Here is a 15,167-nt window from a genome sequence, read left to right as displayed (position 1 = left end):
ATATAATAAAAGGCTAATATGCAAATGACCGAATGGTGGAATGACCGGTCACTATGATGCACACTGACCACCAGGGGGCAGACACTCAACACAGGAGCTGCCCCCTGGTGGTCAGTGTGCTCCCACAGGGGGAGCACCTCTCAGCCAGAAGCCGGGCTCATGGCTGGTGAGCACAGTGGCAGTGGTAGGAGCCTCTCCCGCCTCCGTGGCAATGCTAAGGATGTCCGACTGATGGTTTAGGCCCACTAAGCCATCAGTCGGACATCCTCCCAGTGCTCCCGGACTGCGAGAGGGCACAGGCCAGGCAGAGGGACCCGCCCCCCCAAGTGCACGAATTTTGTGCACTGGGCCTCTAGTTTTTAATAAAAGCCTTAAGTTCTAGGTAGCAAAGTACAGAATAATTTGGAGGCACATAGAAGTGTTTACTTCATCAAAATATGTACAATACACCAACACGTCATATGAGGTGTGTAATGCAATACATAAGAAAGCAGTGGTTTAGATTTCTTTTAAATCTAGTACGAATTACTGATAGAAACTTTTTTTGGTTGGTATGTTTTCTTTAGGTAAAGTCTAACTCTGACGAGTAGTAATCATCAGGGGAAAAGCACAGGCCAGATAAGGAATAGGATTAATAAACAGCAGTGTTTAGGGTTCATTTATTCGTATGCAGATTTTGCATAAATTAGTCTACATTTTTTTAAAGCCCTGCAAAATACAATGAAATGTAACAGTTCAGTGAGACAATGGAATTTTATTTACATCCATATCCATTCCATAGATCACATCTTCAGGACAGGCGGTAATGTAGTGAAAGGCTATGCTCATTTTCTTCAGGCTGTGGGCAGAGACTCTCCAGAGTAGCAGTAATTGTTGATCTGAAACCTTTCAAGTAGAGAAAGAATTGCTGTAGGGATTCTATAACTTTATAATCCCCCAAATACCACTCATGTACAAATAAATGCTTGTCTTCTAGCTAGACACAGGCTCAAGTAGTTTTTCAAATACTCTAGCATGGCAGTACATTACTTGGGAAATCAAAGCTGAAACAGAATTATTCAGCTCAAAACATCTCCTGTCTTTCACTACGAAAAACAATAACAAATTTCCATAATACACTGTGGGAGAAAGTTATCAAGACAGAAATCTGCATTCAGAATGTTTTTTCTTCTTATAGTTTTTAAACTGACATTAGCTTGTAAGTAGCTTTAAGCAATAGTAACTTTTATGCCTTCCATCTTGCCTGAAAATATAAATACTAACAATCTGTATGTTCTGTATGCTAGAGGTTGCTAATTTTCATTCTTTTGCTACCAAGAAAGACATACTTTTTTTTATAGGGAAAGAGATTTAAATATTAAATCTATTGATTTTCTCCAAATAATAGTTGTTTGCTTTCTAAGGTAAATGTAATAAGATGTCTTATGATTTAATTTTCCCCAGAAAAAAATAAATGCCCTAATCCATAATATTTAGGTAATACTGTCTCTTATTTTTGATATCTTTAATATTTTTTACATCATGAGACATCATTATGATCTTATCTAATTGTTACTGAAATGAGAACTATCTTTATTTGCCTTAAAAAATATTTTACAGCTGGATATTTAGCCTTGGTAGTTTTGTTATACTCTTCAGTCAGTTTAGTCTGATTCAGAAGACCCCTGCAGTATGGCTGGGGCAGAGCTCAGTTTCTCTAGCCCAGACAAGCTGTCACAGTCTCTGTAAGCTACTTGGCTGATCAAACTATGGAGACACTGATTTCAACTTTTTGTTCTATACTTAAACTATGTAGTTATATGCAATGTATTAAAACAAAGCATAAAGATGAAGGCATTTAAACATACTACAAATGACTCTGACTTGCAAACTAGGGAGGCCTCATGTGTTTGACCTTAAAGGCCAGAGAAAGAAGGTAAAGGCAGTTAGACTTAACCACTGCCAACTAGGCTACAGGTTATACCAAACTTCCTTTCAGTTTCCCAGAACTGCTCTTAGAGCCTGGTGTCATCATTAGCATGTACTGCTAGCTAATGATATAAACAAGAACATACGTGTAATCAGAGGCAGGCAAGTCTCCGGGGGGTCCTTCAAATGGTTTAAAAAAAAAAAAAGACTCGGAAAGAAGCAAGACTATACCAAAATGTCAGCACTGAAGGTGAAACCAGGGATGAGTTTCATTTTAGCATCTCAAAAACAGACAAATCTAAAGCTTATACGCAGATTATCAAAGGCCACAAGACAGTATTACTGGTTCTACAGGGAACTGGGAGCTGCAGATCACAGATGTGTGTACATTTACTTCCCCATTTAGCAGCACTGTGACTGCTGTACAAAGCTGTTCCAGTATTCTGCTGCTACGTTAGGAAAACTACAGGCCAACCTCCATTCAACCTCATTTATCACTTAAATCCCTTCAGCAGATCACACCAGCACAACAGAACCTCCAGCTTTCCGCAGGTGCTCATGAGCATCACGCATGTTACAACCAGCACATTTCCCTACATATACATATGCACAACTACATTAAAAACATTTAATACAAAATTGTACATTACATGAAGTAGAACCTTAAAGAGTACAGAGAAAATGCATGCAGAGAGCCCATTGAAGTACAAAGCCCGTGGGATATGTCATTTTAAGTTTATATTTCCTGTAGGATGGTAACACATTCCCTATCCAGAGGCAAAATATAGTTTCCAAAGTTTTGGATACTGCCCATGGCATTACATTTAAATTAAAATGCTCCCTATGTATATAGACAGTAAAAGCAAAAAAATACTTACACACATTCCATTTTTTAACATATCAAAAATGTTTCCAAGGCAACATTAAAATGATTATACCACAGTCCCCAACACAACATCAAGCTCTAACAGGAAGGTGCGGAGGGCAGGAAGGTTTCACCCGGAGGGTGGTTTAGGTGCTCTTCTTTTCATCACCCAGTAAGTTCACGGCGGCTTTCTTGGCTGTGAGGAGGAAAGGACATTGTCAAAGCTCTTTGCAATACAGGCTCTGCGTGTAACGTAGCTACTGGGTAACAACTGGGATGACTCATGTTCAGATGAGAACACACTGAGGTTTGTGGCCAGGGCTAAAGAAAGTTTCCAGGAAATGGACAAGAAACTACTTTATGACACAAATCCTGAGTACTTGAGCAAAGTTCTTGAAGAGAATCTAGCCTGGCCCCCTGGTAGTGAAGTGTCACCTAAGCCCACTGTCCTGTAAGCATCACAAGCTGCAGAGATTCCCTGGGCGTATGGTGTTCCTCTGTACAATCAAGAAATTCTCGTTTGTGTATGGGTGCTCACCTGTACAATGTCACTAGGTCTCAATGAGATGACAAATAGGTCATCCACCTATCCTGTGGTGACAGAAATCACAGAAAGTGATCATTCCCAGTGCCCAGACATGACGGCCTATTTATACACATTTATATTCTCTCAGAGTGCCACCATTTCTTCCTATGATGGGAAGTGTGTGCTACAAGTCTTTTGAGTTGGAAGCAAGAAAGTACATTCATTAAGAAAATCACGCACTGGCCAGAGTGGCTCAGTTGGTTGGAGCATCATCCTGTACACCAAAAGGTCGTGGGCTTGATCCCCTGATCAGGCTGCATACAGGAGACAAGCGATTGATGTTTCTCACATTGATGTTTCTCTCTCTCCCTCTCCCTTCCTCTCTCTAAAATCAATAAAAACATATCCTCTGGTGAGGATTAATATACATACATACATACATACTTATATACATACACACACACACACACACACACTAGAGGCCCAGTGCACAAAATATGTGCATGTGGGGGGAGGAGGGTCCCTCAGCCCGGCCTGCACCCTCTAGCAATCCAGGACCACTGGCTCCTAACCGCTCGCCTGCCTGCCTAACCGCCCCTAACAACTCTGCCTGCCTGTCTGACCACCCCTAACCACTCTGCCTGCCTGCCTCATCACCCCTCACCGTCTCTGCCTCGGCCCCTGCCGCTGCAGCTTCATCCAGAAGGATGTCCGTAAGGTCGTTCGGCTGTCCAGTCTAATTAGCATATTACACTTTTATTATTACAGATATATATTTGTCCATCTGTGCAGACTAAGCCTTCCTAATTACCAGTAACTTGGAATGTGCTGTGAGAATTAGTGTGGTGTGAGAGATGGAGGAGGAAGGCTTTTCTGGAAGCCTCCAGGGCCTCCTGAGATTCCACAGCTGCAGCTGTTGTTGATGGAGCCTGAGTCCAGTGATGAGAGCAGAGTCCCTCGTTCACCACTTGGCAGCTGCTCTCCCTTCATTCAATTAAAATTGCTGAACAAAGTTAACAAATTGTAGCCTCTCTCTTAACTAGCCCTTTGTAAAAATTTACTTCCTGGATTCTCCAGAAGCTTTGAGAAAAGTCTAATATGTAACAGCACGTAAGTTCCTCCTCATTTATTTTCATCCTCACTCCCCTGTTTAGGAATGTATCATACCACAGTAAAATTGGACTAAAATTGGATTTTAGAGTACTGCTCTCTAAGAGAACCAAGAAGCTAAGAAACATGGGCCAACTAGACAGAAATGACATCACCAGAGGCTGATGGCTAGACTGAGGATGAGGAGGAACATGAAAGAAGGTTCCTAAAAAGCAACTGGTGATTCCAAAGTGGGAGCATGTGAAAGTTACACGTTACACTTAAAAAGTTGTAGGAAAACGTATTGAAGTATCAGGTGTACCAGTTAATAATGCGGATTTTTTTCAATAGATGGCATTACACATATGTTGAAATATATGCGATTTGATATGTATGCTATTTTGTTGTATTGACAGCAAGCTTCAAAACTTCATATGTCAAATTTTTTGAAGGTGTTAACATATTTTCACACTTAAAAATGTCGAATTTCGTGCCAAAAAAAAGAGCATTTGTGGGAAGTTTTAATTCAGTATTTTGAAGAAAAGTGCTGCTGAATACTTTGGGAAGCTTATGGTGAACATGCTCCATCTCAAGATACTTGTGAACGCTGGTTTAAATGCTTTAAAAGTGATGACTTTGATGTGAAAGACAAAAGAATGTACAGGTCAACCGAAAAAGTTTGAAGGCCAACAATGACAAGCATTATTGGATGAAGATGCGTGTCAAACTCAAAAACAACTTGCAGAAAGATTAAACATTGCTCAGCAAACAATTTCAGATCATTTACAAGAAATGGGAAAGATTTTAAAGGAAGGAAAATGGGTGCCACATCAACTGAACGAAAGACAAATGGAAAACCGGGAAGTCATCAGTAAAACGTTGCTTCAATGGCAGGAAAGTCTTTTTTGCATCAAATTGTGACTGATGATGAAAACTGGATTTGAGAATCCCAATCGCACAAAATCATGGGTTGATCCAGGTCAACCATCAACATCAACTACAAGGCCAAATCGCTTCGGAAAGACAATGCTCTGCGTTTGGTGGGATCAGGAAGGTGTAGTGTATTATGAGCTTCTAAAACCAGGTGAAATCATTAATACTGATCGCTACCAACAACAAATAATCAATCTGAACCACGCTTTGATTGTGAAACGACCAGAATGTGCCAGAAGACACGGCAAAGTAATTTCGCTTCATGATGACGCACCATCACACACTTCAAAACCAGTTAAAGACACGTTAAAAGATCTTGCCTGGGAAGTATTAACCCAGACCTTGCTGTATTCACCAGACCTTGCTCCTTCAGATTACCACTTGTTCTTATTGATGGCACATGCACTTTCTGAGCAGCACTTCAAAACGTATGAAGAAGTGGAAAATTGGGTTTCTGAATGGTTCACCTCAAAACAAGAAAAGTTCTATTGGGATGGTATCCACAAATTACCTGAAAGATGGGGGAAATGTGTAGCTATCGATGGACATTACTTTGAATAAAGCACTTTTGATGTTTTTCTTGAAATTATCCTGTTTTCTTTGATTACAAAATCCGCATTAGTAACCGGTACACCTGGTAGACTGGCGCTCTAGTACAGAAACAGGAGTTCAGAGAAGAGGTTGGCGAGGGAGAAATGAGGACACACAGTGCTGGGGCATCAGTGCTGCTGCAGAGCTGTCTGGGTGGGATCTTCCTCCCCAGTGGTCAGGTCGCCCTCATCTCCCCCTTTCTAATTATCATAGAGCTCGAACAACAACATTCCCTAATTCCATGTCCATTGCACACTTCTCTCCAATTTCTGAAAACCCTTACTGTGCCCTCTGGAACTTAAGACCCATCAACAGCAAATCTCCTCTGTTCTCATCCATTTCTCCAAATATTTCCCCGACCTCCTTGCTTTTACAGAAATATGTTGTCCTCTGAGGATGCCACTTTCTCATATGGTGGCTGTTTTTGTTTTTTTCTTCCATGAGCTTAGTACCAAAGTGTGATCTTGGTTTTTCATGACCACATTCAGAAGCTCATGCCATCAGATTATATCTTCCACTAGCATTTCTTTTTCCAGTCACCTCTGATCCTTGGGCTATGCTGCCTTACTTAAGAATTTTGCCCCAGTTATCATTCTCTAATACCACTCCTATTTGAATTAGTGATTTCAATATCCATATAGATATACATGGTCCTTCCAATATCCTTACCTCTTAGTTCCTCCCCTCCAATAACCTTTACCTCCTACCTACTTACCTACTCTGCCTACCGCAGGCACTCACTCAATATCTTTGTCACTACCAATAACAGTCCCTCTATAATCTCAGTGTCAAGCACACCACGGCACTATCTCCTCCTACCTTTGTAGCTCACTCCTTCTACTCTGCTGAGTCAGTTCTTCCTCCACCACCTGGTTTTATCATCCATTGGTGTTTGCCTCTGTTCCTCACTTCGCTGCTCACCCAACTTAAATTCCATCATCAAACACTAGCCACTCCTTAGTCCCACTCTCACTTCATAGTTCTTATTTAACAAAATTAACCTGGATACAACTCTCCACCTATTCTGAATGTGGCTGGAGAAAAAACACAGACACACCAGTCTCACTTTAAATCCATGGACACAAATCTCAAGTGAGAGTAATGCTGCCTGGCAATCATGTGATGCTGTCCCGGGCACTCCACTCTCCCACTGTCTCAGAGCAGCCAGCAAATTTGAGCCATGCTCACGGGTTAACATGCCATCCCCAGCTGCTTTCACAGTACACAATGGAAGAGGTGAGTAACTGGCAACACAAACATCATGGCCGGCAAAAATGAAAATATCTGGCCTTTCACAGGAAAAGTTTGCTGACCCTGGCCCTAGACAACTACTTCATACTTCTCTTTCCATTCCTTCCTTCCCTATTCTCTTTCACTTGACCTTTCCTTCCTATTTCACTGAGAAATTTGAAGCCATCAAAAAATTACTTCCATAAGCTCCCACCTCACCTACCAGCATTTCACCCATAAACCCTGATTTCCCTCCTGTTATTATCAATTGTCCCTGCTCCTACGACCAAGCCCTCTGTTTGTACACTAGATCCTATGCCCTCTGGTCTAGTGAAGGACACACCACCAGCAATTCACCCTCTCACTTGTGCCATCCTCTTGCTCTTTATGGGATCATGTCTATTAATTTTCAAACATACTTTGTTTCTTCTACCTTTAAGGAAAAGGGGGGGGGGGGGAATCCTCAGGACAGTTCCCTTTTCCAGTTATATCCCAATTCTTCTGTTCCTTTGCAGGCAATTTCTCAAAACAGTTGTCTACATTCTGTCATGCTTTTCCTCCCATTTCTCTCAAATCCATTCCAATCTGGATGTTGCTCCCACCACTACATAAATCTGTTTTGTCAAGATCACAGTGCCTTCCTCATTGTAAATCCAAGGCTCGGTTTTCAGTCCTTATCTGACTTGACCTGTCTGCAGCATGTGACACAATGGATCACTTCCTCCGCTTTGAAACAGTTTCTTCACGTGGCCCCAACGACACGTCTCGTGGTTTTCCTGCTACCTCAACTGGCCACTCCTTATCAGTCTGCGTGGCTGGTTGCTTCTCATCTTCTCAATCTCTAAACATTGGGGGCCTCAGAGCTCAGTCCTTGGACCTCTTTTTCTAACCACATTCACCCCCTTAGTGATCTCATTCAGTCTCATGCTTACTACGATGTCTATGTGCTGGTGACCCCCAAATTCATATCCTCAGCCCAGACATGTCTCCTGAACTCTTGATGTCTATATCCAACTTGCTAATTGACTACTCCATGTAGGTACCTAACAGACGTTTCAAAGTCATGTCCAGACTGGATTCCTTATTTCCCACTCTCAACGTATTACAACCAGTCTTCCCCAGCTCAATGGCAATTATATCCTTCCACCATGTGTTCGGGCTCCTTGACTCCTCTCTCACACTCCATAAAATCTACAGTTCTACATTCAAAATCTATCAAGAATCCAATGACTTACTTCCTACTGCTACCATTATGAACCAAGCCACCAGCATCATCTCCAGCCAGATTACCACAATGACCTTTTAACTGGTCTCCTGATTTCTTCCCTGTCTCCCTTCAGTCTAATCTTAAAACAGTGGCCAAAACAACCCTGTTCAAGCACAGGATGGATCATGTTGCTCTTCTGTTCAAAATCCTCCAACCGCACCCCATCTCACCCAGAGGAAAGGCCAAAGCCTGAACAATAGCCTACAAGGCATTACGTGATCTGTCCTTTGCCAGCCTCACTCCTTTTATTTTTTTTATATATATTTTTTTATTGATTTCAGAGAGGAAGGGAGAGAGAGAGATCAAAACATCAATGATGAAAGAGAATCATTGATTGGCTGCCTCCTACGCGCCCCCTACTGGGGGGGGCGGGGATCGAGCCTGCAACCCAGGGCACGTGCCCTTGGCTGGAATCGAACCTGGGACCCTTTAGTCCGCAGGCCGATGCTCTATCCACTGAGCCAAACCAGCTAGGATCAGCCTCACTCTTTAATCTCTCTGAACTGTCTCCTACTCTCCCTCTAGGTCAGTGATGGCGAACCTATGACATGCGTGTCAGCACTGACACGCGTAGCCATTTCTGATGACACGCAGCCGCTGAGGCGGCCGCATGCCGAGGATGAAACATTTGCGAAATGTTTTTTCCTCAAAGTGACACACTACCCGAGTTATGCTCAGTTTTTTGGCGAAGTTTGACACACCAAGCTCAAAAGGTTGCCCATCTCTGCTTCTCTTCTGACTACACTGCTCCCACCTCCAGGCTTTTGCATGTGCTGTTCCTTCTGTCTGGAGCATTCTTCTCCATGGTTCCTTCCTTTACCACTTCCATGTCTGATTCAGTACAGCCTTATTGGGGAAGATTTCCTAAGTCACTCTCTTTAACACTGCAACCTTCCCTTCAGCCCCTAGCACTCCCTGTCTTTTTATCTGCTACGTTTTTCTTTTTATCACCTAACTATACCATGTAATTTAGTTTTTAATTTAATTTTCTCTCTCTCAATAAGATTGTAAATCTTCACGAGTTCAGGAAGCATGGTCCGTTTGGTTCACTAGTTCATCCCCAGGGCTGTGAACATGCTTGGCACATATTAAACACCTCAATAAATATCTACTGAATGAATGAATCAGAGAGCTGAGAGAGGGCATTCTCTGGGACCTGTAGCAAAAGCAATTTGAACAGCATATTAAGCAGTTCCACCTAAAATGAATTAAAGAGATGTACTTGAATATAAATATATATGATTCTCTGAAATCTGTACCCACCACAGAAAGTCATTTGTCCTAATGTGCTGACTAAATGGTGTATTAAACGTGGCATGGAGGAAGAATCTTGGGAAAAGTAAAGGACAAGAGGCAAAGTCTTGGTAGAGAAATTCCCGAGTGACCTTGGTATTTGGCTGAGGAAAGACAAGAAGGCCAGGAAGACCATTGCTTGAGCCCAGTATATCACCTCCCCTCTCACATGCTGCACCACACTGTCCCCCAGTCTCACCTTCTTTCGCGATGGCATCTGCAGTCTCTTTGGCTTTGTCCTTCAAGTCGTTCACCACATTGTCTACCTGGGACTCGTGCTTTAGGAAGATAGGACGGATGATGCGCCTGTAGAGCAGTTCCGCCCCGTTGGAAGGGCTCGGGGCCATGCACCACAACAGGAAGCCGCACTGCACAGAATGAGAGTCAGCATGGTAACAGGAGGGGAGTGGGCACCCGACAACACACTGCCCTCCGCTACGCTGGGGATGGCACTGCCTCTGCTATTTTCTCCAACAGCATTTCCAGAGTTTTCTGCAAGCTACCGGTGGGCTTTTCTTAGATGGAAAAATGTGCCAGATAATGGGCTAGTGAGGAAAAGCTGAGACTGAAAAAGAAAGGTCACACACATCAAGTCCAGCAGCTTCACTTCCTTCCTAACGTGGACCACTTTTTAGTTACAAAAGCTTTTATTAATTATAACTCTTCAAAATCAATTTTAAAAACACAGTACTGCCGAAACTGGTCTGGCTCAGTGGATAGAGCATCGGCCTGCGGACTGAAAGGTCCCAGGTTCAATTCCGGTCAAGGGCATGTACCTTGGTTGTGGGCACATCCCCAGTAGGGGGTGTGCAGGAGGCAGCTGATCAATGTTTCTCTCTCATCGATGTTTCTAACTCTCTATCCCTCTCTCTTCCTCTCTGTAAAAAAATCAATAAAATATATTTTTTAAAAAACACACAGTACTTATCTGCATGTGGAAAGCCCTGTATGGATAAGCCTAATACCTATGAGGCTTGTTCTCAGTAGGCTTATGTTGGTAAGTTTGTCACATTTCTTAATCCTGTTATAGGAAATATACCCTGGCCATTGTTGAAAACTTCCCAGAGTGGAATCTCAGTTTTTAGTAGATTTTAGCCTTCAAGTAATCTTTACAGTCAAGTGTTTCTCTTCTTTTATCCTGAATGTAGATATTATTCCTAACTCTTTATGGCTCACTTTGCCATTAAGATAAAAAAAAGAAAAAGAAATTGATAATATTTCTGCCCTAAAAACTTAAAAAACAAGAATTGTCAAACTAAATTTATATCCAAAATAATTTTACTGTTTATTCAAATGATAAAAACTCAGCACTTCAAGTTGACCAAGCAGTTTATTCCTCTGTAAGATAATAAGCAAAAATGAGAATATCCACAGTGATATGCTCATTCCCTTAGAAAGTTTAATGAACTGCAAACATTCCGGGTTCTTTTCGTCTAAGAGTCTAACACCCAGCCTAGGTGACTATAAAAAACAGAACTAATTTCCTGAGATTCCAGATCTGTATTTTTTACAACTTCTCCTTAATGTAACTACCCTTCAACTTCTTAAGCCACAAACTTAACTCTTTAGCCTTAGTCCTTGTTATTCCAAACCGAAGAATGTATTCAAATAATCAAGAAGCTGCACTGCTTTTCTAAGATAATATTTTGAACTTAAAATGCACATATTTGTGCCCTAAAGCTCGCTTGATCAGTACCACGTTGGCTCTAAGAATTTTGTATTATATACTGAAGTTCTATTACCCTCAAAATAAATAAAATGCAGCTTCTCAACAGATTACTCTGGGGGAAAAGGCACTCATGATTAGAACCTTTACAGACACAAAAGCAGGGGGAAAGCTTTCAAAAGATGTGTTACCAGATTGGATTATGAAAAACAAACTATAGTTATATGCTTCTTATAAGAAACACACCTAACACCAAACCAATTTTAAAAACGTAAAGGGCCCGGCTGGTGTGGCTCAGTAGTTGAACATCAACCCATGAACCAAGAGGTCACCAATTTGATTCCCAGGCAGGGCATATGCCTGGGTTGCTCCCCAGTAGGGGGCATGCAGGAGGCAGCTGATCTGATGATGTTTCTCATCAATGCTTCTATCTCTCTTCCTCCATTTCTCTCTAAATATCAATTTAAAAAACATTTTTTAAAAAGAACACTTAAAGGGATCATCATCTTTTTATTTGTATTAAACACCAACTCCCAAAGAGCTTATATAGTAATAGTACATATACATTACTTAAGGCAAAATAAGCAAATAGTCATAAAGGAAAACACTGACCAAGAAGATTCATCTGAACCTATATGTTTTTGATACATATGTGAACTATATATAGCTTTGTATATATCTTAATAACTTTATAATTATACTAGAGGCCCAATGCATGAAAGTCGTGCAAGAGTAGGCCTTCCTTCTCCTGACTGCCGGCCCCGGCTTCCCTCTGGCACCTGGGACCCGGGCTTCCCTTGCAGCCCTGGCTTCGTCCAGAAGGACGTCCGGTCTAATTAGCATATTATGCTTTTATTATTATAGATAATTCTTATTTGTATAGTTATGTAATTTATAATTATATATAGCTACATATAGCTTCATATATAGATCTGAAATATAAAATCCACAATCATAGATTTTAACACTTCCATCAGAGTTATATATCAAACACACTAGAAATCAGTAAGAACACAAAATTTAAAATCTTGATTTAAAGATATATATATATATATTTCTTTACCCAACAAACAGGGATTCTAAGAGAATTAGATATTCTCTATTATATAGAGAATAGAGAACGGGCTCAGAGAAACTGGGTTCTGCCACTTACCAGCCTGGCAAACCTTGTGCACGTCATTTAATTCCTTAAGTTTATTTTTAATTCAATAAAACAGTTAATGGAAAAAATTTTAAATCTACCTCATAAAGATTTTGTAGAAAATAAGAAAATTTGGAGCACTTGGCACAGTAGGAACTTTGTGACAGTCCCAAGGTTACTGTGTCTTCTACCAACATCTATGAAACAGTACAGCTAACTTATTAGCTTTAAGTGAGGTAGGATCAAGTCCCAGAACCAACATACACCCTTTTTAAACAATTAAGTGATAACTCTTCTTTTCTACCTGAAATGAAATTCAAAGTAATTACATACATCATTACCCAAAAAAATCAAGCTAGTATAATAATCTTTCCTTATCTGAGGGGGATATGTTCCAAACCCCCAGTGGATGCCTGAAACTGTGGACAACACCGAACCCTGTATACACCATGTTTTTCCCTACAGACATACATACCTTTGATAAAGTTTAATTTATGAATTGGGCACAGTAAGAGATAAACAACAATAACTAGTAATAAAATAAAACAATTACAACAATTTACTGTAATAAAAACGATGTGAATGGCTTTGGGGCCATTATTAAGTAAAATAAAGGTTACTTGAACACAAGCCTTCCTAGGACAGTTGACCTGATAACTGAGCCGGCTGCTAAGTGAGTAACAGGCGGGTAGCATACACAGCGTGAATCCGCTGCACAATGGGATGATTCACATCTCAGGCAGGACACTGAAGGATGGTGGGAGATTTCATCACGCTACTCAGAATGGCGTGTAATTTAAAACTTATAAATTGCTTATTCTAGAATTTTCCATTTAATATTTTTGGACCACAGCTGACTGCTAGTAACTGAAGCTGCAGCTAAAATGGGGGAAACTACTGTACTCTAACTGCGATAAAAAGAAAAAATACAGTGAAAGTAATTTATAATAAAACAATATATATTTCAATATGTAAATCTTTAAGCCAAATTATACTAGGAAAAAAACATAAAATACTCATAAGTAGAATCCATGACTATAACAGCTGCAAACAAAATTTCCTCCATATATTCCCCAAAGGTTGAGAATTTCTGGACCAGAGGGATGATACAACCTGCTTTCCACATCAAAGTACTCAACCAAAGCACAATTCACTGCCGTAATCTCCAAGTTATGATTTTATAACAGTCCCCACCCCCCACTTCACTCTCCTTCCTGATGCATGACAGGCTCCAAAACTAGTTTACTGAGCACAGCACCAGGAAACGTGGAGCTCAGAGCTGGGAAAGCAAGAGGGGGACGCATGGCAGCAGGAAGGGGAAGGGCAAAGGTTCATCCTGGCCATCTCAGAGCCTCACTGCACATGTGTATGCCACCACCCGGACTCCAGTGAGACCGCACACACAGGCCGAGCAGGCCTTCTGCTACAGGCCCAAGCACGGAAGGCCAACTCCTTGCAGCACGCCTCGGGGCCTCGGGGCTCGGCAGGTGCGGGCACTTTCAGGGTTACTGTTCGTTTTCCCAGCACCAGCACCCCTGGGCTTCGCCAGCTCTCCTAGTGAATTCGATGTTTTCTAAACCACACACTGCACTAACCCAAAATGGAGAACTAAGTGACTGGCTTTCCCTTTCTTGTCCTCTGCTCAGAGCCTGGTTAATTACAGGCAGAGAGAGCCTGCAGACCATCTCTCTAGTTAACATTTCTCGGTGGAAGACCTTTGGTTTTTAATATCCATTCATACAGTGTTGTCCATTGGTTGCTTATATAGGTAATGCATACATATCCAAGACTCAATGCAACAATTTAAACAAAATGACGTGGAGGAAAAGTTACATTCTCGACAGAACATCAGAATTCCATGTAGGCATTTTGAAGAGTATGCAGAGTTATCCAAGGGGATGTACCATGTACTACTGCACACAAAGGAATAGTTTCTTACCAACTAGATTAACTACAGATGGTCTGTCCCTGATTTATCGATCTGACTTAACGATTTTTCTACTTTATCATGGTGCAAGAACACAACATTCATTCAGTAGAAACCAGATAGGCTCAGCTATGATGTTCGGTAGGTTAGGTGTATTAAATGCATTTCAACTAACAATATTTTCCACTTGCAGTGGGTTTATCGGGACGTGACCCCATCAAAAGTAGAGAAGCATCTGTATTTGGAGAGTGTTGTTTTTAGCATCTAACATCCTAGTATGATATTTGTTACTTATATAGGAGTGCTTTCTGTGTTTTGTTAATATTTAGAAAACTGTTATGGAGTTTACATTGACATTAATACATTTTAATTCTTACCATTTAAAATTGCAAGAAATAGTCTCCTGGCTGGTTTTCCTACATAGACTATCTGATTTTCAGGAATGGGTTACTGATGTGGAGACAGGCGCCCATATTATAACCCTGGGGATCAATGTGAAGTGGAAATACCTCACTGGATTAAGAATCAGGAGAGTTGATATCTACTTTATGACTTTAGGAAAATCAACCGCTCTGAGTTAATTTTCTCTGCAGGATTCTAGCAAAGTCCCAAATTCATGTACTTGAGGAAAGTATATAAGATAATAGTAGCATCACCAAGTCCTATAGTTCATACTGTTGTTGAAAATCTCTGAAATATTATCTATCTATGTAGATATCAACCCTTCAGCA

General features: G+C 41.1%; 1 protein-coding gene across 1 annotated transcript in view; it reads right to left on the bottom strand.

Moving 5' to 3' along the window:
• Positions 1-734: 734 nt before the first annotated feature.
• The window catches only part of REEP5 (receptor accessory protein 5), a 33,220-nt gene continuing 18,787 nt past the window's right edge, over positions 735-15,167 (bottom strand). The window contains exons 4-5 of the mRNA XM_079794820.1: positions 9,902-10,070; positions 735-2,969 (exon numbers count right to left, since the gene is read on the bottom strand). Of these exons, the coding sequence (XP_079650946.1) occupies positions 2,920-2,969; positions 9,902-10,070 (219 nt within the window). The 3' untranslated portion in view covers positions 735-2,919. The remainder of the gene's footprint in view (positions 2,970-9,901; positions 10,071-15,167) is intronic.

This window comes from Cnephaeus nilssonii (assembly GCF_951640355.1).
Source record: "Cnephaeus nilssonii genome assembly, chromosome: 2".
Classification (NCBI taxonomy): domain Eukaryota; kingdom Metazoa; phylum Chordata; class Mammalia; order Chiroptera; family Vespertilionidae; genus Cnephaeus; species Cnephaeus nilssonii.
The sequence above is the reverse complement of the archived record's forward strand: the minus strand, read 5'-3'. Positions and strand labels throughout refer to the sequence as shown.